The sequence below is a fragment of the Lissotriton helveticus genome, chromosome 11 (assembly GCF_964261635.1).
Source record: "Lissotriton helveticus chromosome 11, aLisHel1.1, whole genome shotgun sequence".
NCBI lineage: Eukaryota > Metazoa > Chordata > Amphibia > Caudata > Salamandridae > Lissotriton > Lissotriton helveticus.
Window position 1 is genome coordinate 801,930,127 of NC_136072.1, and position 24,400 is coordinate 801,954,526.

The following is a 24,400-nucleotide window of genomic DNA, read 5'->3' on the forward strand; positions in this document are numbered from 1 at the left end:
GTGGATTGCTTGTTTTTATCACATTTGTATTGCCAAAAAATGTTTTCAGTTTCGACTTCCTTATAAACTTAAAGCAATCTAACCTTGTTTGCACATATTCAAGCTCTGTTGGAATACAAAACGAAAGTCCCAAAGATAAGATTCGAGTTTCTTCATTGTTCAGCTCTGGATCTGTTAAATGTATTATATTCACAGTATTCTCTTCCTTCATTATTTCTTCTTCAACCCCGTTAGCTGTTTCGCCTCCTTTTTCTGCCGAATCTTTTGTTTTTTCTTTTCCTCTTCCCCTTCCTCCCCCTGCTGGATTCCTGCCACGATCTACCAGGGGTCGGAGGTTGAGATTGTGGTCCCATCGAACAAAACGCAGCTCATCCTCCACTGTTGGTACTGGAGCTGCTTGCCTTGCCTCTTCATTGTCCATTTCTACTTCAATCAGGGCCGGACTGAGAACCAAAACCGGCCCTGGCAAAGTGCTCGGCTGGCCCCCTGGGGGTGCGACCGAGCACTTTGCCGGGGCTGGTTTTCGGCTGATTTTGTTACAGGGCCGATTAACCCTTTAAGTGCTGCCGTCGGCCAACGGTCGTCACGGGCACTACCTCCCCAGTGCTGCGTGCGACCGTTGGACGTCCATTCAGCACTGGATAATGGACAGCGCAGCACTGGGGAGGTATATTTACGAAGCTCCTAAGGTGTTAAAAACGGCCCTGTAACAAAAATGGCCTCCAGGGCCAAAACCGCCCCCCACCCTTGCGGCGCACCGGGGGATTGCCCGGTGCCCGCAACGGCCAGTCCGGCCTGACTTCAATGCTCAGATAAGAGCTGCAGATATCACTTTGTCTACTATCTCTTTGTGGTCTACTTGCTTGCGACATTTTTTGATGTCGTAAGTTGTTGAATCTTCTTGACAAGGTGAAAATCTGACCTCTATCAATTAATCAATCAGTGTTTGTAAGCGCAGCTACTCACCCGAAAAGGTCTCAAGCCGCTGAGGGGGGGATTGAGTTGCGCAACTTCTGGAAGATAATGGAGCTCAGTCAAAGAGCCAGGTCTTGAGGTCCTTCGAGAACTTGGAGAGTGTTGGTGTCTGTCGGAGGTGGAGAAGGAGGGAGTTCCATGCCTTGGCAGCGAGAAGGAAGAAGGAGCATCCTCCTGATCTGGTCTTCCTTATGTGTGGTACTGTCGCAAGGGAGAGCTTGGCTGAGCAGAGGGATCTTTCAGGTGCGTGGAAAGTGAGGAGGTGGTTCATGTAGGCGGGTCCGGTGTTGTGGAGGGCTTTGTGGGCGTGAGTGAGAAGCTTGAAGGTGATTCTCTTCTCGACAGGGAGCCAGTGTTGTGTCCGTAGGTGTTGGCGGATGTGGCAGTGGCACAGTAGGTTGAGGACTAGTCTGGTGGCGGCATTCTGGATGTTCTGGAGTTTGCAGGTGAGGTTCTTGTTGATCGTGGCATAGAGTGTGTTGCCATAGTCCAGTCTGCTGCTGATGAGGACGTGAGTAATGGTTTTACTGTGTTCAAGGGGGATCCAGTTGAAAGTTTTTCAGAGTAGGTGGAGGATGTGGTAGCAGATGGAGCTGAAGATGTTGATCTGGCGGTCCATTTTGAGTCCAGGATGGTACCAAGGTTGCGTGCGTGGTCCGTGGGGGAGGGAGGGTTGCCGAGGGCAGGGGACCACCAGGTGTCATTCCAAGCGTCGGGTGTGGGCCCATGATGAGCACCTCGGTTTTGTCCGTGTTGAGTTGTAGGCAGCTGTTCTTCATCCACCTGGCAATTGCTTCCATTCCGTCTTGGAAGTTGTGTTTGGAGAAGTTGGGTTCTTTGGATAGGGCGAGGATAAGTTGGGTGTCGTCTGCGTATGATACAATGTTGGGTCCGTGTGATCTGATGATAAATGCGAGCGGGGCCATGTAGACGTTGAAGAGGATTGGGCTGAAGGAGGAACCTTGGGGGACTTTGCTGATGGAGGAACCTTGGGGGACTTCGCAGATGGTCGGTGTGGGTTCCAAGAGGAAATAAGGAAGTCTGACCCATTGCGTTCTGCCCGAGAGGAATGAGCAGATCCAGTCGAGGGCCTTGTTCCGGATTCCTGCATCATGGAATCTGCAGGCTATGATGCGATGAGAGACTGTTTCGAAGGCCCACTGCCCACTCGTAAAAATAGGTTTTTAAAACTTTTCTTTTCCTTTTATTAAAAACATCCAGTTTTCCTTTAAGGAAAACAGCCTGCCTTAAAAAAAATATATTGATTTATTTAAAAACAATCATAGACATTGTTGTCTGCTGACCCCACTAGGCCACCATCCGTGATTACAGCGATTCGTATTGGGTCGTAATTTACAACCTACCTCCAGGCTTCCTCGACTTCCCTCTCCCTCCACCCAACCGTGCCACTCGCTCTCACCTGCACGAGCTGCGCCTGCCTACCTAGTGAACATTACTGCATAGATGAACCTTTATGAATCAGAATTTTGGAAACCAACATGTTTGAACATGTTGATTCGCAAAAAAAAATTACATTTGGTAAAAGTCGGTTTGCGCAAATTGCAACCACTTTTACGGAATGCATTGTACGGTCATAAGGTCCTTTCATTTTGCATATTCCAGTTTACAAAATTAATACAGACAAGTGAACAGGCTATTTTCTGTCTGTCTTTATGTATAAAAATCTGTAAAACCGGAACATTTGTGCCTCAAACTTTCGTATCGGAATCCAGAACGAGTTAACCACCTCCAAGAGGGGTTGTTGACTCCTGAGCCCCACCAGCCACTGGGGAGTCAAGGAAACCGTGAGAGTGTTTGCTAACCACGTTCAGTGATCAGCAGACAGGGTCAAAGGACAGGAATATGAAAAGACAGGATTACCAATGGTGATACTGGCCAGTACTGCCCACAGAGGCTGCAGAGAAGGCCTGAGGGCAGCAAGAGTAGTGTAAATGTACAGAGTGAAGTAAGGGAAAAGAGAGAAGCGTGGATTGTAGGAGACAGGACAAAGGTGGAGAGAGAGATAGAGAGAGAAAGAGAGAGAGAGAGGGAGGGGAAGGCAATGAAGGCAGCAGGAGTGAGAAAAGAAACGGAAGACATAAGACGCAACAAAACAGAAGGAAGGAAGGGAGAGAGCCAAGGGCGTAAGCAGGCCCCAGCGATTCAGGGGGTGGGGGGTGGGGTGGGAATCCTTCAGAAGACCCCCAAACCCTTCAGAGGGGCCCCATTCTTCCAAGGCCAATGAGCAGCTTCCAGATATTGGAGACTTGGGGAACCCTCTCCATCTTCTGCATTGGAGGTATCATTTTTCGTTACTCCACTGGAGAGAAGAGAGTGCAGAAAGGAGCTGGGTAAGAGGTTGAAAACAGAAGGGAGAGGAGGGCGGGGGGGGGGGGGGTTCTTCCGTGGGAATGTCCCGGGGAGCTGCTGGTCGCTCGGAGCTGAAGCCCAGCACAGGGGGTGCATTCAAGATCGGAGCTGGATTGGGAGGAGAAGCAGCAAAACAACTCGTCAGATGAAACCCACCGGCAGAGTCGACTGTAAACCGCTGCCAGTACTGTGGAATCTGAGAAGCCTTGGCAATATCACCAAACCCCTGCGAGGCCAATAGGGCTTGTAAATAAACAGTGGCATTAAAAATACACGTGAAATGATTCGCAATGAAAGACAGAGAGATGTTGGTGGGAAGAGGGAGGGGTGCTCACGGTAAAGTTGGAAGAGTGCGCAAGAACGTAGAAAATGATAACAAATACACAGGGTGGGGGGGGGGGCGTAGTGTCAGACAGAGCGAGTGAGAGAGAGAAATGTGGTCCTGACAGGAGGACCGAGAGTAGACAGCAAGAAACGCGAATGGGGAGGTTGAAGGGGGGGGGGGGCGTGGAAAGTTAGAGCAACAGGAGGAGGAGAAAGGGGGGAGAGGGTGGGAGGGAGAGGTGTGGAGGACTATCCCGGGCCCCTCTAGCTGCGTTGCAAGGGGGCAGTGTTTGGCTGGGGGAGCAGCCGCGGCTGGGCACAGCTGATAGTCTAATCTGCGCTCCAGGAGCACCTTGGACCCTCTTGTCTGTGCGCCACACTCGGGCAGTGACGAACCGGGGCTGAGGCAGCGCGCGGTGCGCAGCGGAGGGGCGGTGAGGGGGAGCGCACTATAAAGGGGCGCTGCTAGCGCTGCGAGCGCTGTAGACGCCGCGGAGGAGCTGGACTGACGGGGGCCGGTGGACTTCAAGGAGCTGTAGAGGGCAGGGCGGCAGTGGTGGCGAAACGCTTGGCTTGAAGACAGTCACCTACCCAAGATGGGGAGCATGGTCTGGGAGCCCCTGCCGGGGTCCGAGAACGGGAGCCTGCGTGACATGGGGGTGAAGGAGCTGAGCCAGGGCGAGCACCGCGCCGTGAAGAGGGACTATCACCACCGGTAAGGAAGACTTGACACCACACCTATCCACACCACCTGCCAAAATCACACCACGCCTTGCCCCACACACAATGCGCTTCGACGCCTCGTCTGAGGGAGAAAGCGCCATATAAATGCAATTGCAATACAATGGAAGTGTAAAGCGGAATCCAAATGTTACAACACAACAGACATCACATCAGCACCACTAATGACCACATCACCCTCACACATCGCCCATCCACATCACCTGCACGAATCACACCTTCTCTTTCCTCGCAGACAATTCGATACACCCGTCATCTCTCCATCTCCCACAACATCACCTGTTCAATGGCCTGGACCAGCGCGTGACTATCCTACAGGTTAAACATACAGGGGCTTATTTACAAGACCCTTGCGCCGCCGGTGCGTCACTTTTAAAATGGGGAAAGCGACGCACCTGCGGCGTAAGGGTTTATAAGCCCCATAGAACGCAGTGAGCAGGGCAGGTGGTAATCACCATGAGTAAGGATCACACACCTGCAGCGCCGCCGCTAAGTGCGACAGGTCATCAAGGCACACAGGACACGCCCAGCGATCAGATGAGGTCACAGCTGTGACCCTCGCAGGTGAGGCGCGCGCTCTTCTCAGTGAAAGAGGCCACAGCCACCCCCGGACAATGGAAGGGCACATCAGTCCAGGCATCCTGAGGGTCAAGGGTGCGTACGCGGCAGGGGGGGGTGAGGCAGGTGGTGAGGGGGCACGACAGGTTTCGGAGGGACCCATTTTCAGCCCAAGGCCAACGGATATCTGTTAGCTATGGGAGACTAGGGGGCCCTCTTCACATTCTCGGGGTTGGGTCATTTTGCGTTAGGCCGCTTTACCTACAGGACTCCCGTGAGACAGCCTTCGCTGAGATTAGGTTGTGTCATGGTATCGGTGTGTCACGTTTGTGTGTATCTGTGATTTGACATTGTGTCACTTGTGTGTGGTCTGATCAGTGAGTTGAGGCTGCCTATCTCTGCCACCAGTGATTTGAGGTTGTTTGCAAATACTCGATCTTAGGTTGAGGCTGTGTGTATCAGTGAGTTGATAGAGTCTTTAGTGTTTAAGTAGTTGAGGTTGTGTGTAAGTGTGATCTTTGGGTTGAGGCTTTGCGTAACCATCAGTGATTTGAGACTGCCATTCTGTCAAAATTGAGTTGAGGGAGTGGGTGTCTCTGATCAGTGAGTTGAGACTGTGTGCGCCTGTGAATAGTGAACGGATGCTTTGTATAAACAACAGTAAGTTGAAGCTTTATGTAACTCTGCTCATTGAATTTATGTTGTGTGCAAGTATATATGCGTTGATGTTGTGTGTAATGACGATCCATGGTTTTCATCAGTTGAATATGTAGGTTGAAGCTGTGTGCAAACAACCGTGAGTTTGGGTTGTGTGTACCTGTGCAATGTGAGTTCGGGCTGCGTGTCAATGATCTGTGGGATAGGCGGTTTCAGTTAGTTAGGGCTGTTGGTGTGTGTGTGTGTGTGTGTAACAATGGTTACTATTGTCAATGTATAAATACATCAACAATGTATTGAGACTGCCTGTAAAACGGATCTGTGTGTAACTGTCAGTGAGTCAAGGGTGCATGTATGGAGCTGAGATTCTGAATAACTGTGATCAGTGAGTTGCGGTCATTTGCAGCTGGGATCCGAAAACAAAAAAGTGTTGCCCCCTCACCGGCTCCCAGCACAGCGTCCAGAACAAAGTTCATTGCACTGGGTAAAGGGCAATAGGTCACAGAGGCTAGCCATCCCTTCAAATTGTGCTGTAGATTTCTGTTGCTCCAAGTGGCTTCTTTCCTCTCACACTTAACACTGTGATCTTGGGCACATTTATCTCACCCGCCTATGGATTTCAGATGCATAAGAAGATTAAACAGGAACAGCCCCACCTTGTCTGCAAAGCTTTCAACCCTCGACTGCAGGGCTCTCAGGTTATCCCACCCCCCCTCCCCACTCACAGTCCTTCCATTGTGTCTATGAATACACCCTGCCCTGGGCTCGTAAGCCCCACAATGCTGGGACCCTCACGCCCTCCGTACCCAGGCCTGATCTTGATGCAAGAGCGGTGCAAATATTTGCAGTGTGTTGGATTAGTGTGACCCTGTGGGGGTGTTATCTGCTCCTAACTTTACAGCACTTTCTTAAACCTGGCTGTAGAGGGGCTCTTTAGGCGCCGGTCCTTAAATAAACACGAATTACCTAACGTTTGCGAGTAGTTTACAAGACATCAAAGGCGAGGCCAGAGAAGTCCAAATGGTGACGTGTAACGTGCAGTAAGCCCTAAGTCTAAAGGCCCGGACTTTAAACCCTTACCTCAGCATGTCTCCCAGAGTGCAATCTCAAATATTTTTACACCCACCCACCTATCGACGTGTGTTATAAGCAAAGTTCTAGATTTCACGACTTTTACCTTTTACCTTTACAGACATTCCCATTTGTGGGTACGTTTCTGTTCTTCTCATTTTATTGGTAATTTATCCATATTTTTGGTTGGTGAAAATATGAATTTCCAGCTAGTACATTTTCACGCTTATTTAAGGGATAATGTTGATTAACAGCATAACACAAACACGAGGGTTATAAAGAACATTTGGCAATGCAAACAATTACAGAGGTTATCAAAGGTGAACAATTCACAGTACATGGTATGCAATCTTCACATCTAATAAAATCAAAAATGAAGGTGAAGATGGTTGATGCACGCTTATATGTGCAAGAGTCGTTCCCTGAAATATCACTGCACCGCAGACTGGATTCCCTTCTTCCGGCTGTATATATGGACTGCCCACACAGGTGAAAGCACCTGTATCCCTGAGGGGCGGTCCCAACACCCATTCCCTACACCGTGCCAAAAAGAGGGCCCAAAGGCTGTGAGAGCAGGGACTCGAGCCCTTGCATCACACTGTTTAGCTGGGAGACTGTACTCTCAAGCTGGTGTGACTGCCCATTGTAGAATAAGGATTGCCCTTATGTATGTTGTATGATAGAGTCACGCATGGCTAAACCATGTGTGCCTCTACCAAGCAGCACAAACCACAAATGCATCCTAATCACACATAAATTTACCACCCATGTATTTACCGTGCATTTTTGTGGTACCGGCATTAATGGTAAAGTGGTATGCATGGGTAAGGTTGCAAAACCCCTCCCCCACCCTAACTTACAAACCGCCTACCTGCCCCCTCTGCCCTGAGGTCCAAATACCCCACCCCCCATGCTGTCTCTAACCCTGAATATGTACTACCGGACCCCCTCCCACCCCTGCGTTGTCTTTAAAACTACCCCAACCTCTTCCACTGCCCTTAGGTCTAAAACCATAGCCCTATTTAAAAAAAAAAGACCTGACCCCAGCCCCTCTGAGTCCTTAAAAAACAACCCCACTCTTCCATTGCTCTCCGCTGAGGCCTAAAACTCTCTCCCTTAACATACACTACCCGACCCCCTCCAGCCCCTGCATTATCCCTAAATCTACCCCAACTCCTTACACTGCCCTTAAGCCTAATAACCTAACCCCTATTACAAAAACGACCGACCCTCCCCTAGCACAAAAAATTGCTCGACCCTCCCCTAGCCCTGAAAACGACCAGTGACCCCCAACCCTGAAAACAACCCCGAACCCACAACCCATACAAACTACCCCCAAACCCTGCCCCAGCCCCACTTACCTCTCTGCGTCCTCTCGTCCTGCATGGTTAAGGCATATGCGTGGTTAAGGCAAGCATGGAATCGCCCGTGTAGTTGGAACACGCGTGGCTGAGGCCGTAGTGTTTCTACTGTTTCCCATTGCCGGCATTCCCCTCAGCGAGTACATTTTCACGTTTATTTACATGGTAGAGGAATACTCATATTCATGCCTGTAGGATTTGAGTGCAAATAGCTGTCATACACAATAAATGCCCTCACCTGAAAACATAATCAGTGTAATACTAGCTCGTGCTACCACCAATTAACAGTCTTTAGGGAAGAGTATTCCTTTTCTAACTCGTTATGCTTGCAATGTGCAGAGCTATTCGACCGCAGGTCATGATCAGGGCAACTGGAATTATGTGGGTGGGGAGGGACAAATTATGCGGCAAGGTTGACTTATTTAGGTTGCAAGAAATGGCAAATTATGCAGCATATTTTTTGCTAGGGTTTAGTTAATTTTTTTGTAATTTTTACACTTGTTACAGTGTTTGGGCAAAGGTTGCACTCATTAGTTCCAGTGTGATACCCAAACATAGCAATAAGCAACAGGAAGGTAACCAGTCAACCTTTGCATAGGGACTTCCACTGCAGGGCATCCAGGACCGGACGGGCCGTAGTGGGCATCAGGTGTTTTCCAAGAATGCTGCAAGGGTGGGGGGCGGTTTTGTTACTGGGGCCCACAGTAACAAAACAGTTGTGCTTCACATTTGCATCTCGCCATCCCCCCCTCTCTGGGGCTGGTCCGACAAAATTGCCGGAGCTACTTTGGGTTTATAGTCCAGCCCTAGGGGTAAGATGTGTGCTGCTGTGTTTTCAGTAACTTTTAAACTGATTGAGCTAGAATCAATTTTTCGTTACAATCTGGACTTTAAGCATAACATTGAAAATGCAAATACCAAAACTCTCAGTGGAAGTCCAAGCACAGTCAGCCAATAAAATAAGGATTCTTGTCAAAGTATTTGGTCTGTGATTTATTGCAGACAGATGGGCAGGTAACTGTAATCTTGTACATGCGTGTTGAAAGCAGGCGACATGTGTTTTGTCACACAGTGATTTCTTCAAGGCTAGATATGTGATGATATCCTCGCAAAAAGGTTTAACAAGAAGAATGATCCAAAATCTGGTATTTGAACTAAGGCAACATAACAAAGGTTGTTGCCCACATCCACCAAAGATCTATGGATGGGTTCCTGAAGTAGAAGCAAAAACTGTCCTTCAAGTTCGTGATTCAGTGAAAAAATGGAGGGACACAAGAATTCTGTGGTCCAAATTAGCAAAAGTAGAAAACCTTCTAAACTTTGTTAGGACAACTCAGTAACTTTGTCCCAATTGAAGCCTGTGGCCCAATGCCTATAACAACGATCCTAAACATCATACGTTTCCTGAGCGACACCACAGTCAAATGTCAGATTTTTGGACTTGATAATTAGTTGTAAGTTAGATGCACCTATGAAGACATAGGAAATGTACACACTTGTAGTTTTATGAGTATCCGTCGGACGAGCCAGGTGGAAGGGCGCTCCTTACTTTCAGTACGCTGAAGTTACAAACACTGTTTGTCCGACTGCAAGGCAGGAACTTATCATGGTCTCCGCCTGACTCGTCTGACTGATACTCATAAAACTACAAGCATGCACATTTCACATGTCTTCATGCGACCACTGAGTTTCGGTGACCTTGCTCCAGCTGCTGTGGGGGGAGAGCTGGTGATGGTGTGCTGGGCGCCGGTGATGGTGAAGTGTACCATGGTGTGGTCAGTCTAGGTGAGTACTGTGGTGTGGCTGAATTTGATTCTGTCGCTGGAGGTGAAAATGGGGTCAAGTGTTTGGCTTTTTGCATGGGTTTGGGGACCAGTTGGGTAAGGCCGATGTTGTTCAGATTCTCCAGGAGGGTGATGGAGTTGGGGGTCATTGATGTGGAAGATGAGGTCGCCGAGTAGGACATAGTGGTAGGAGTCGATTGCTAGGGGGCGATGAGAATAGGATGATGTCGCAGAATTTTGCTTGGTGTCCTGTGGGTCTGTAGGCAAGGGTGCCTTTTATCATGGTTTTTGCATCGGTTTGTAGTAGGAAGTTGAGGTGTTCCATGAAAGGCATGGGGTCATCGTTGGTGATGGTGCATCTGAAGGTTTCCTTGAAGATGATGGCGATGCCTCTGCCTTGTTTGTTGCCACGGTCTCAGTGTATCATCTTGTAGCCTTTGGGAGTGGCGGTGGTGATTTCCGGGTTTGAGGAGGGGTTGAGGCATGTTTGGGTGATGAAGGCAATATCTGTGGCGAGGGTGGTGATGGAGTCCCAGATTTCCCTGGGGTGTTTGCAGAGTGAGTGGGCGTTGTGAAGGATGCAATGGATCGGCTTGGGGTGTTCTTGGTTTTGAGTCCATGAGTGCAGCGGTTGCTCCTCCGCTAAGGAGGAGGAGCGTTGCCTCATTGCTTTACAGCAGTGAAATAAAGGAAATATAAAATTATAATAACTTGAGGTTATTATAATTTTATGTGTTCCTGCTGCTGCAGGTTTGCGTAAGGGGCTGCTGCGATGACAGAGGAGTAGGGAGAGGAGTGGTTTGCCCACTATAAGTGCACATGAATGTTTGGCCGGCCCTCATGCACACTTTGCATGTTCTCCACACAGTCTTCATTACAGCCTGCATGGAGAACATGCCCAGGGTCCCATTCCCCGGCTGAGCAATGAATAATGGCACTCAGAACAATCACAACGCTGTATTGCAGCATTGTGTTTGGCTCAGGGGAGCCTGGGTGCTTCCTGATCCGGCACAGGGGAGGGACACAGCGATCAAGTATGCTTTTTTTCTCTTTTAAACCCCCTTACCCTCCCTCCTACACCCTCTGCCCTCGATGCGTGCCAGCGCCACTGCAGGAATGGTGCAGGATCTTTCATACTTTATGTCCCAGGAGAAGTGTCAGTGTCGGCAGGTGAAAGGCCCTTTGGTGGAGTGTGGAGAGGAGGAGACACAGCTTTTGTTTTGGCGTCTGGTGTCCAGGAGTTCCTTGGCGGTGTAACGTCGGGTGGCGGTGAGTCCAGGTGTCCTGACACTGGACGTTGTCCAACTGGTGGTGCGTTGGCAGCACGCTCATTGCACGCGTTGATTGCGTTTGCCGTGCGCCCGGCAGGGACCTGAAATGGGCAGCACATGGGCAGGGACAGCAAGCAGCGCAGGGGTAGAGACGGCAGGCAGCACAGGTACAGCCAAAGTAGGCAGTTCAGAGACAGTAGACAGCGCAGCGATAGGGACACCAGGCAGCGCAGGGACGGCACGCAGCGCAGTGACAGCAGGCAGCACAGGGGTAGGGACTGCTGGCAGTGCAGGGACAGCTGGCAGTGCAGGGACAGGGACAGCTGGCAGTGCAGGGACAGCAGGCAGCACAGGGACAGAGACAGCGGGCAGCACAGGTTCAGAGACAGCAGGCTGTGCATGGGCAGGGACAGCAGGAAGCGCAGGGACAGCTGACAGTACAGGGTCAGGGACAGCAGGCAGCACAGGAACAGAGAAAGCAGGCAGCACAGGTTGAGAGACAGCAGGCTGTGCTGGGACAACAGGCAGTGCAGGGACAGCAGGCAGTGCAGGGACAGGGACAACAGGCAGTGCAGGGACAGCTGGTAGTGCAGGGACAGCAGGCAGCGCAGAGACAGCATGCAGCACATGGACCGCAGGCAGAGCAGAGACACAGTGCCTTAAGTTGGAGGGCCCAGCCAAGCCTCCTCTGGGCGTGGACAGGCTCGCCCTAGGCCTGAGCTTTGACCAGATGCTGCCCGCTTGCGTCCTGAGAAGTGGGACTGCATGTCACATAGCTATATATACTATACTCAATTACTGGGCTGAGCTTGGTGGCTCAGTGGACTACATTACAGGGCTCTGAGCTGGCCCTGTGGGAACAGGTTCAAATCACAATGGGTCAATTTAGCCTTTCATCCTCCTATGGTTGATCTAACAATTAGCACTGAGTTGGGACACAATAAACATCTACATCTCCTTTGATGGGCGTGTGCTTTACAAATACATGTCATGTTATTTCCTTTAAACAGAGGACTTAAAAATGTAAAATTGCACTTTCGAAATAAGGTCCATCCCTGGAAATTAGTGCAGTGTCTCAATGAAGGTAAGCTGCAGTAGGTAGTAGTAGGTGAGGTGAAAGAGGGCAGACAAATGCCCTTGTTATTACAGACTTGCAGCGTTTTTTGAGTCTGGTTGCAGACTACTTTAGAAAGTTTAGATTTTTGGAAGACCTCATATGATCAATTCTTCTAAAATGTACCTAAAGAAGTCCATGTGAGAGCAGTATGGGTCAGTGCCCTTCATCCATTGGTTTCCATGCCCTTTTTAGGGTTTTGCCATCACTTGGATGGGCAGTCCATCAAGGCCATGGCATTTCGAAGATGTTTGCATTGTTCCAGTTGCATTCATTCCCATTAGACTTTGATGCTAGAACATTATATTGTCCTTTTATTAGACATTGGTGTATTTGCTTTGCTGACACAATCACATTTAAATTGCTGGTTTATGGATTTTTTTGTTTAGGAAGTGCCTGCTGTTTTGATGACTTAGACTGTCATTAAGTCAGAGTGATATTTAGTAACTGAACTCGTGTGGACGATATGTTTTGCTTTGCAGTCACGTTAACATAATTTACAGCTTTTTTATTCGCAAAGTAAAGGCGTGAACGCATAGGCTTTGGTAAAAATACAAAGAAAACAGTGGTCATTTGTCAGAAGTATATACTATGCAATAATTAGTTGTATATGCCTTTTAAGTTCACCCTTTACAACATAATCTGTATCGTCTGACTACTTTTCAAATGCTCTTCTTTGAGGGTGCACTTTACCTTTGTCAGTGCAGTCTATTCAGGAAAGCGGTCCAGCTTACATATTCTTGAGGCCCAAGATTTTCTATCTAAGGTAGCTGGCGACAATACACAGAAACTCGCTCTACTATTTCTATTATGTCCGGGGTTAGACCAGACCTTTTGATTTTACCAAAATTCTATGCCCACGTAAAGGGGTTTTTAGCCTGCCTTCTTCATCCATTGGCCTGTTGATGTGTCATTCACATTTTTTTCTGTCAACTACAGCATAACGCATGGAGCAGTAGGATTAGCTCAGTTCAATAAACGGCTAACTTTACTATGAGTGACAGGTTTCTGCTCTTTCACTATGAGCGCCTCTGTCCACAAAGAAGTTACAGTGACTACTATGGCAATTTGTGCTTTTTTTGAGAGAATTTTTTGTTGTTGTTGCTTTTAGTTAATGTTTTTTTTAAAAGATTGACGAGAAGCCTGCAGGTTCCCCCACAATAAGGCTTTACTGAAACCACGACAAAGCAAAAAAGAGCACCAATGAAGCTAAAAGGCTGGCAGCCAAGGCCAGAGCAATTGGCTTTGCCAAAGCTTGTTTGGTTTGTTTTTGATAACATGGAGGCACTGGTTAGCAGCATACCGGCATGTAAATGTAGACATTTCTTTGTGTATTTAAACTAATGACCTTTATACAGACAAACCGTGCTGTTGCAGGCCTGTCCATTGTAGGCCTTTCCCGCAGTTAGAGTATCCAGGTCAGTTTTTCTTGGCACAAATGTCATGGCAAGAATTAACCTGATTCCGGAGTCACAACCTGAGTGGAAAAGGTTCAGTGCTAACCAGATTTTCTTGAAATACAATGCTTTTTATTTTGCCAATGTACCATTATCACTGGAGTTTGTATGTTGTCACCTAGATAGAGCTGTCTAGTTTGTCCTACAAACTTTTAATGAATAATCCATATGCACATGTGATGACTGCTATTACTTATTTTGGGTTTCTTTGAACTTTTTTATCTTCCTGTGTCTTTTTGTGTTAACTGTAGACAAAATTAAATGTCAGGTGGCTGTTAGCGCATTTTCATTTCTGAATGGCTGATGGAAGGAGTGCTTAATTTGTGCCAGTGGTTTCCGGTACTTGGCATCAGCACTTAATTGTCAACACTGGTACTTGTGATAGTCTGTCACAAAAGTAGCACTCTCTGACTAATTTAGAGATGACTACCACAACAGGCAATTATTAATTCAGTATACACTAAAAATCACTATTATCTACCGCCTAAGCCATTCTTATAGTTTTGGGGCCTGGAAAAGTCCAAATAGTCACACTGATAGGAGTGTGGTGGTTAGTAGTTGTGTTGTTACTATCATTGACAACATGGCAGGGGCAATGTGTGGTGCAAGCTACAGCGTCCTCCTTACGAGAGCCCTTGCACTTATGTTTTTTTTTTACAAATTAAGTACTGGATGGAAGCAATCTGATTGATAGTGGACCAACGTATAGGTCCAATTGTAATATGACAGTTGTGTGGCACACCTACCAAACACATTGTCGCAGTGACACGTGGTCTTTTGTAGTCCCTGGCAACATTTTCAGTTCGCTAGCATAATTTCGAATATTTTTGGTAATTTTGCATTGTACTTGTTACATGAAATTACACTATTATACCATGTCTAACTAGTAAGTATGCTGCGTTCTCAGCAACAACTTTGGAACAGCGTGAACAACCGGAACGTAAGTAGGTGTGTTGTGGCGCTTTTTTTTTTTAGGTGGGGGGGGGGGGTTGCACAATTTTTTAACTGCAAAATGCATCCTCGTCCATAACGCATTTCATGGTAAAATATAGCGTCAAATGGCAATTTTGCGTTTCACGTAATTCACCATAATTTTTCTGAAGTTTTAGTTTATTATGCAACTACAAATAACGCAAATTTCACACGCCCCTAATCTTTTGATAACTGGGGCTATGGAACGGCTCATTTTTTCATAGTAGCATGATTGTTATAGTGTACAGCGCAAACGTTATTGTCACTTTTAGAATAATATTCTCTGCTTCTGGTGTTCAATTGACTGAGCTAATCACTACTCTGTAGTATTAATGAAAACATTTTGAAGCGATGTTTTTCATGCTGTATTTTGTTAGCATTCAGAAAGATTAAAAAAAACCAGTTGCTGATGACGAGATGTGATTTGGTGGAATTAAGAGACCTAGATGAAGTCCCTGTTTCTCTGCTTGAGCACATTCCATGATCCTTGGCAGATCGCTTCACCCCCCCCCCTCCTCTCCCCCACTTCAATTCAATTTCTTCAAAAAGAAGGAATGCTGAGAAAGGAGCATAACTCAATACTTGTGTGCAAAAATGCATTTAAAATCCGTACCCTATCTACATAAATTGCTGAGTAAAATGCTGAGTACTATAAATACCTTGCCATGGGACAAATAATCTAGACTCTGTGATGGAGGGCGATAGACCCAGCCCTACCATCCTACTCTAAGTCAGGAGTGTGACGCCCAGCTGGTCACCAAATAGACATGTCTTCTGTAGATTTCACAGGTAAGGCATTCTCCGTATGCACTCTCCTATTCCTCCCTTCAGTGTTGGATTTGCCCAGATCTTCTTGCATCTTCTCCTCTACAATTTCACTCTTTCGCGTCCCCTTTCTCCCTCCCCCTCTCGCGTCCCCTCATATTCCACCACCTTTTAACTTTTCTGTTTATTTCTCCTGATTCTTTCGCCTCTCCCTTCTCCTCCAGGCCTCCATCCACTCTTCACCCTCCTTCCCTTCTCATTCCTCCCTGCCATTCTCACCTCCATTGTAATGACCTCTGATCAACTCTTCCGTCTTCAGAAGGTCAGAGGTCGCCGGAGCCCTGCCTGCCAAGCAGCTTGAGTTCAACATTCCTCAAATATTTGCAGCACAGTTCTCCACACCCTGGCGCATGACTTCAGAAGCCCTCTCTTCCACAGCTGTGATACATTTGCCATTGTCCTCAAATCGTCTTTTCCTTGGAAAAATAACAGCTCCATGTGAGGGGCTGGAAAGGTTTGGATGTCGACAGCTAGCCAAAACCTTGCCATATCCATATTCACGCGATTGTTGAGGATATTTCTTTTTTAATGAAGGGTGGGGTAAATAGAACTGTAAACCTTTAGAAATGCTAAACTTTTACACTACAGCTTGCCTATCAGACCGTGTTGCCAACTTTCCAGGTGCCTTTATGGGCGTAGAGATCAAATCTTGGCTTTTTAGTCACAACCATAGCTCAAGAATGATTGGGAATGTAGACTACAAATTATATTAAGTAACAAGCAATAGCAATGCCAATATGTCAGACACATGAATGCACTGTCAACACAGACCTAAAAATCCATGTAGGTTATTGACTGCCCCCCACCCATCTACGCTGACGCCAGAGAAAGACAACAAAATTCATCAACTTATTTAAGACACTTTAATAGCTTACAATGGCATGTGTGAGCACCTCAAAGTTCAAGCTCAGGCAGCTGGATAAATAAAATAATCACAACTGTGTGGAGGGCAAGCACTTTTTTGTGGAAGCACTCAACTTCTGTCCAATCAAAATGTACTCCTGGCACTCAACAAGTGGGCAGAGCCAAAGGCCCTCTCCTGTCGGTTCAAGCGCTGTCAAGCCAGACCATATATAGTGAAACTAAAAGCTTCAGCGCGTGCCTAAAATCACTACTGGATGAAAATGCACATGATGATGCAATCCACTTACCAACTCCAGACAAGGGGTATTTAACTCACCCTTTCACTAGATCTCAGGCTGCCTTATGTCAGGTGTGAATAGCTCACCCAGTTGCAAGAGCTCAGGCTGCCTCATGTAAGGCTTACCATATGTGAGTAATTTAAATTATTTCATGTGAGGTGTGAGTAACTCAATCCAGAGATCTCAGGCTGTGCCATGTCAGGTGCGAGTAACTCACTTAGACCAGAGATCTCAGGCTGGGCCATGTCAGGTGCGAGTAACTCACCTAGAGCAGAGACCTCAGGCTGTGTCATGTTAGGTGAGAGTAGCTCACTTAGGGGCACATGCATCCAGCATTTTACCGGACGCAAATAGGCCGAATCGTAGAATCGGCCCGTTTGCAACCAGTAAAATGCCTTTTCCGATGCATCAATGGCACTGCATTCGCAAAATAGGTAATCTTAATTTTTGCGATTACCTAATTTACAAATGCATTTAGGCAGTCGCAATTTGCGATTCCCTAAATGCGATGCATGTAGCATTTCCAAAAAGTGACTTTGCATTTAGGAATAGCAAATTACCATCAATTTCAAGTTGATGGTCATTTCTGAATCTTTTGAAAAATGCATAAAAGTTAATTTTTCAAAGTGTCATGTGGCGGACACACATGCCCTTAGGGCATGTTGTGCGCCACATGGGCACACTTACCTTTTTTGGGGGTGCATCAGGGGGGCTTTAGGCCCCCCTAGCACCCTTGCAATTGCATTCGCAATTTGCGATTACCAATTTAGTAATCGCAAATTGCAAATGCATTCTCATTCATTCCTATGGGCCTATAGGCCCATAGGAATTAATGGGTTTGCATTCCCTAATAGCAAATCGCAATTTGCGATTCGCTATTAGGGAATGTTACGGATTTGTAAAAAATATTTGCGAATCCTTCATGCATAGGCATTTGTGATTACCAAATAGTGAATCCTTAAAAATGTGCTATTTGGTAATCACAAAGGATTTACTTGATGCACGTGCATCTTAGTCCAGAGATCTCAGGCTGTGTCATGTCAGGTGCTAGTAACTCACTTAGTCCAGAGATCTCAGGCTGTGCCATGGCAGGTGTGAGTAGCTCACTTAGTCCAGAGATCTCTGGCTGTGCCATGTCAGGTGCGACTTGCTCACTTAGTCCAGATTTCTCAGGCTTTCCCATGTCAGGTGCGAGTAGCTCACCAAATCAGTACTTCTTAAACAGTAGTACATAAACTGTGATTAGCTCTCCTTGTCTGGAGATCTCCATCTGCCCCATCTGAAGTCAGTGCCCTGGCACTAACGCTCACTCAGTTTACACTATACATGGAGGAGCACAAACCCCAGGATACAAAGTTTGGTGAACTAAACAGCAAGTACAAGCTCATGGTTATTTTACACTTGATTTAGAAACACTTGAGAACTCTGTCGAGAAATAATGGATCTAAGTGCCAAGACTGGCACTCAACTTTCCAAGCTCCTGTGCTACCTATCAATGGGCAGAAGGAATGTGCCTCTCCTCCCTATGTGACTCGCAGGCAGATCACTGGGATCTCCAGAGACTTGCAAATACGGATCAGTGACTTAATATCAAGGGACATAATGTAGAATGCCCAAAATATCGAATCCAAAATATCTAAGTACAGAATATTGAATCCCTATCTACAAACAGGTAAGTACCAAAATATCGAATCCAAAATATAGATTGTTAAAAATATAATTAACTAAAATATCGAATTTTGTTAATGTATTAAAAATAATATGAAATTAATTCAATATTAAAAACAATTAAATAAAAAATACTTAAAATAATGTAAAAAATCTTAAAATGTCAAAATAATAAATGTAATGTAAAAAAAGTTAGGGAATTTGTTGGATAGTGAGAGGGTAAAAGTTACTATTCCCACTCCAGTGAGTGTAACAGTAGGGAAAGCGTTGGATGGCGTAGGGGTAAAAATTACTATTCCCACTCCAGAGAGTGCAACAGTAGGGAAAGCGTTGGATAGTGAGAGGGTAAAAATTACTACTCCCACACCAAAGAGTGCAACAGTAGGGAAAGCGTTGGATAGCGTAGGGGTAAAAATTACTATTCCTACTCCAGTGGGTGCAACAGTAGGGAAAGTGTTGGATAGTGGGGGGGGGGGTAAAAATTACTATTCCCACTCCAGAGAGTGCAACAGTAGGGAAAGCGTTGGATAGCGGGCGGGTAAAAATTACTACTCCCACTCCAGAGAGTGCAACAGTAGGGAAAGCGTTGGATAGCGAGAGGGTAAAAATTACTACTCCCACATTAAAGAGTGCAACAGTAGCAATTAAAAAATGTATTACAAATTAATAAAAATTAATTATCAATTAATAATTAATTATCAATACATATAAATAAAAATAAATATTTACTTTATTACAATTAAATTACTTCCCACCCTATTCCCGTATAAACCCACAACCCGCTCCAAATAAATAATACAATTAACATAATTATCAATTAATCAATTAATAAAAATGATTTACCAATTAATACAAATTAATTACCAATTGATAAAAATGAATTACCAATTAATAATTAATTATCAAGCAAATAATTATCAATACATATAAATATAAATAAATATTAACTTTATTACAATTAAATTACTTCACACCCTATTCCCCTATAAACCCACAACCCGCTCCAAATAAATAATACAATTAACATAATTATCAATTAATCAATGCATACAAATTATTTACCAATTATTACAAATTAATTACAAATTTAAAAAATTTATAAAAATTACTTACCAATTAATAATTAATTATCAATACATATATGTAAAATTTGATATTTAATTTACTATAATTAAATTACTTCCCACCCTATTCCCCTATAAACCCACAACCCGCTACGGAATTAAATTATGCAAAAATGTAACATAACATAACATAACATTCATAACTTTAAAAAAAATAAACATACATTACAAAATTAATGCATAATTTTAATACATATACTACAATACATGAACACTAACAAAATTCGATATTATGGGAATAGATATTTTAAATTCGATATTATGGGAATAGATATTTTAAATGAGATATTCTGGAATTCGATATTTCATACCCCAAATTCGATATTCTGACTGACTATATTTTGATAATTCGATATTCTGGGCAGTCTATATTTTTGATTCGATATTTTGGGCAGTCTATATTTTGGAATCGATATTTAGGGTGTTTACCGCAAATACACCAGTCTGCTCCAGATATACTCACAGAGCCGCGATGGGTGTGAGCAGGCATTAGATTGTCTGACATCAGATAGCCATTTGGGTAAAAGTAGTAGTCATGCAAGAGAAGAGACTGTATTGAAGTTCGATTAAAGAATATTATATTACAATGGGGGAATGGTCTTGCCCACATTGGTGATCACAATATATTAACAAACACGTTGCCGGAAATAAATAACAGAAGGGAGACTTCTCAAGCAGAGATATGAGAGACAAACCCATGCCTCCCACATAGGCATCACCTGTAGAACTCCAGGTTAATAGCTAAGGGCCTAAGTATGACTAAGGTGGTCCGATGAACTGCCATAGCCACTGTGGTGGTGCGGGCACTGCTGCACTTGTTGTCGACCATCCTGTTACAAGTTGGGAGCTCGGATCGCCATGGGACCACTTCAACCGTCAGATCAGAGATCCCTGGTGGATTTGCTGTAGTCTTGAGGCCGCAATATGCTTGGCGGTGCCACTGAGGCACCCCCAAGCATATTACAATTTTCCTCTCCATCATGGTTTTCATGGCAGTGAGCCGGCCATAACAGCTGTTGCGAGGAGGAAACACAGTGGGCCCAACAGGGTCCCCTATTGCCTCAGGGCAATGGGGTGCGTGTGTGTGTGGGGGGGTACATGTTGTTTCCCCCTGTGTGCATGCACCCCCAGTTCCTGCACATCATGGACTGCACCAGTCCATGCCATGCAGGAAAGGCCTTTGATGCTCCCATTGGGGTGCCTTTTTCATAGGCACCGCCGTGTGAAGAACCGGGTTTTAGAACCCAGCGGCGCCGGGGGGCGTGGCTTGGATGGCAACGCAGGCGGTTGCCTAAGTTCGAGAGCTCCGTGACCCCGGGGAAAGAACTGCGATAAGGAACGGCGAAAAGACCTACAACGACCACTTTTTGGGTGTAATAGGTGTAGGAACATAAGGAGAAGCAGGAGAGGAAGCGTGGAGGAGCGGAACACTTTTATGAAGCAGAAAACAAGCCAATTCCCTCAAGGCGGCGAGCAGAAGGTGGGCGGAGCAAAATGGCGGAGCAGTAAGCAGGACTAAGCCAGAAGCTCACCGATCACTCCGTAACTGGCACCGAACGAGCCCGGCACAAGGAGGAAACGCTGAGCAAAGAGCGGAGCCAAGACAAGTGGGCGAACGGAAGTAAGTCCGCTCCACCCCCGCATGGAAGGAAAAAGCGCAGCTGAGGCAGGAAGCGAAACAAAAATCTCCAGAGCGGGGAAGAACATACAGAGGCCATCTTAGTGGGGGCACAACAACAGCCAGCATACCGCCAAGAAAATCGAACACAACCCGGGGGCCCCGGCGAACAGAAGTAAGTCCGCTCCACCCCCGCATGCAAAAAAAGCGCAGATGAGGCAGGAGGCGAAACGGGAATCTCCGGAGCGGGGCAGAACATACGGCGGCCATCTTAGTGGGGGCACAACAACAGCCAGCATACCGCCAAGACAATCGAACACAACCCGTGGGCCCCGTCCGGCCCTAACTAACTCCGGCGCATATAGAACAAAGGGAGAAGCGGTAAAGAAGCAAGTAGCTGGGGGTCCGAAGAGCAAGCGCCGACCTGCTGAATAAGGTGGATATCGGTGGCGGCCATCTTAGAGGGGGGGAAAACAACCACCCTACAGCATAACAGGCGAACGGGGGCGGCCATCTCAGAGGAGGACTCCACCATACCCGGCGACAAATACCGAACAGACACTACAGAGCGACGTAGAGAGGGAAAGAAGCAAGTAAGAAGCAGCCAGCCGGCGGCACTAGCCCCAGAAGAACAAAGAGCAAGAGCCGACCTGCCGTGGGGGACAGACAGCTGTGGCGGCCATCTTAAAGAGGAGAACAGCTACCCTACCCCACGAATAGCATCAGAAGAGCGGGACAAACGAGCACAACACCGCCAGTAAACAAAGTAGCGGCAGTTGAGCGGGGCAGAGCGCATAACAGCGGCAACATTCGGAGGAACGAGGAACGCGAAACCTACAACAGCGGGCGTTCAGCCACTATCGGGCTGGTGTAGTGCACAAGTCACTCAGGTCTGAGAAAAGGCAGACGAAGATTGGCCACCACAGACGAGAGAGGAGCCAGGAGAACACCAAAAAAAGACCCCCCACACGTGCCGCACAGAGAGAAGGCACGGCAAAGTCAATTGCGGGCAAACCCTACAAAAACCGCCGGCAGGCCAACAGGCAGTCCTGTGAAGGACACGGACCCCCACCTGCACAAACACACGGCCACAAGAAGAGGAGACAAACCACAGTGCTCTGCAGCCAAGGGAAGAGTACGAGAAGTGAGCAGCAGAGGCCACGACAGGAAGGGCAACAGACAACGCACAAGGGTAGCGCGACTGCCCGCAGCAGCAACATACAGAGGGGGCACTAGACGACCAAGCACAAATCTAGACCCAGAGCCCTGGCGTCCGGGAAAACCAGGACAAGGACCATAAGGTGGCCAAGCAGGTTTGCTTTCGGCGCCACAAAGGCAGACAAAATCACGATCGACACAAGAAACAGCCAATCACAAGAGACACAACAGGCAGACCAGCAAAAGAAAGACAGGCTGTCAATATACCAAGAAAGAAGAGGTTTCGATAGAATGTCAAACAACGACACAAAAAAAATCAGGAAAGATCTGGACTCACCAGTTAAACTGAAAGGCATGCAAACCACGGAGACAGCAATGGACCTGCTCGTCAAAAAAATAACAGAAGCCAACGACCTAACCAAAGCTACCAGGAAATCCATGGACAATGTCCAGCTAGAGCTCACAGCCATACGGGCGGATCAGAACAGGATAACAAGCAGAGTAGGGGAAGCTGAAAGAAGAATCAGCGACATAGAAGACAAATCTGACACCATGGACAAGGACGTATGATATATCTCAAAAATCTCCAGTGATATGCAAAGACTGCTTGCAGAACAAGAAGACAAAAACCGTAAAGGCAACATCAGGATCCTGGGAGTACCGGAGAAGGAGGAAGAGGAGGCAGGCTCCTGCGCAGCACTGCTTGAGACACTGATACCCAAACTAACTGGTCTAAACTTTGAAAGAACCTTCGAGATCGACAAGGCCTATAGAGTGCCGGCCATAAGACAACAGCACATGAAGGGGCCTAGAACAATCATATGCAAACCCCTGAGAGCAAACCACACTGATGCGATTTTCACTTTCGCGCGAAAGGGCCAAACAGTCAGCTGGAAGGGCAAAAAGATAATCATAACCCAAGACTTCTCTAAAGGCACAGTGGAAACAAGGAAAGGCTTCCTGGCACTAAAAGACACCCTGATGAAAGCCGGGATAACAGGCACCTTTGCGGGACCAGCCAAGATGAAAATAACAGACAAGAGAGGTACACGCCTGTTCGATGATCCGGCAGATCTACGAAGGTACCTGCAAAAGCCGGTCCAGGAAGAGATGGAGCAAAACAGCCCAGGCACAGCAAAGAGAAGAGCGTCATCGGATGGTTCGGACACAGGAGAGAACGCTGCAGCAGGCCGCAGATAGAACGACACGATCAGTAGATCACAAAGCAAGTTTCCTACCTCACAAGACAACACCTACCTCATCGAAAGAAGGAACTACCTCAACAATGGGAACATAGGATCTTTGGACACTTTAAGAACACCAGACAAGTATTTCGTACTCAGGGCACGTACAGTCAAGGGCTGGTCCCTCTGATCGGCAATATCCTTTGTCTAAAATGCGCAGCACGGGAGGGGGGCAGAGAAGGCCCTTTCTTTGCATTAATACACCCGGGGGGGCGGAGGGCGGGAACCGTTGCTGTCGCACGTTTACAGTACGTTGACAGGGGGGAGGTGGGCGGGGGGGGCGGAGGGGGGGAGAGGGCCGGGAGGGAGGCCATGTAGCACGGACAATTATAGCCTGGTGGAACCACTCATCTTTCTTTCTCTTCTTTCCTCTATCCACATACACACCCTCATCCCTATCCACATCCCAGGGGGGCACCAATGACTGGTGGCGGTTAGCAAACAAGCATAAAACAAAGAGAAGCAACACAGATCCCACCCTAAGGCACAGCGACAGAACTATCACACCATGACTACACTTGACACTAAGGGCCTAGATCAAATAGCCTCGGACATTAAAATCGTGTCACTTAACGTCAAAGGCCTCAATCACCCCGTCAAGCGACGAAAAACACTAGACTACCTAAACACACTCAAAGCAGATGTATACGTCCTCCAAGAAACTAGAGTATCTATAGAAGACGCTAACAGGCTTAAGGCCAACTGGATAAGCGAGGTAGTATGTTCACCCGCAGTCAACAAAAAGGGAGGAGTCATCACCATAATCAGTAAGAAAGGGAAGTTCCAGGTTCTCAACAAAGTTGCAGACACGAAAGGTAGAAGGCTGCTTACATCCCTCAAAAGAGGCGACGAAACAATACACATAGCAAACATCTACGGCCCAAACGCGGTAGACAAAAAATTCTGGGAGGAGATAGAGAGTGAGCTAAGCAGGATCCCACTGGGCGAACTACTAATCACCGCAGG

General features: G+C 46.9%; 1 protein-coding gene across 3 annotated transcripts in view; it reads left to right on the top strand.

Annotated features, from left to right (window-relative positions):
• LOC144791966 (cytosolic purine 5'-nucleotidase-like) overlaps positions 1-24,400 on the top strand; it is a 409,269-nt gene that overhangs the window by 201,256 nt on the left and 183,613 nt on the right. Inside the window, exon 1 of one of the 3 annotated variants that reach the window (XM_078666824.1) lies at positions 4,052-4,384. The exons of the other annotated variants lie outside the window; for them this stretch is intronic. Within the exon in view, the coding sequence (XP_078522950.1) occupies positions 4,266-4,384 (119 nt within the window). The 5' untranslated portion in view covers positions 4,052-4,265. Of the gene's footprint in view, positions 1-4,051; positions 4,385-24,400 lie in introns of those variants that run through there. 3 annotated transcript variants of the gene reach the window in all.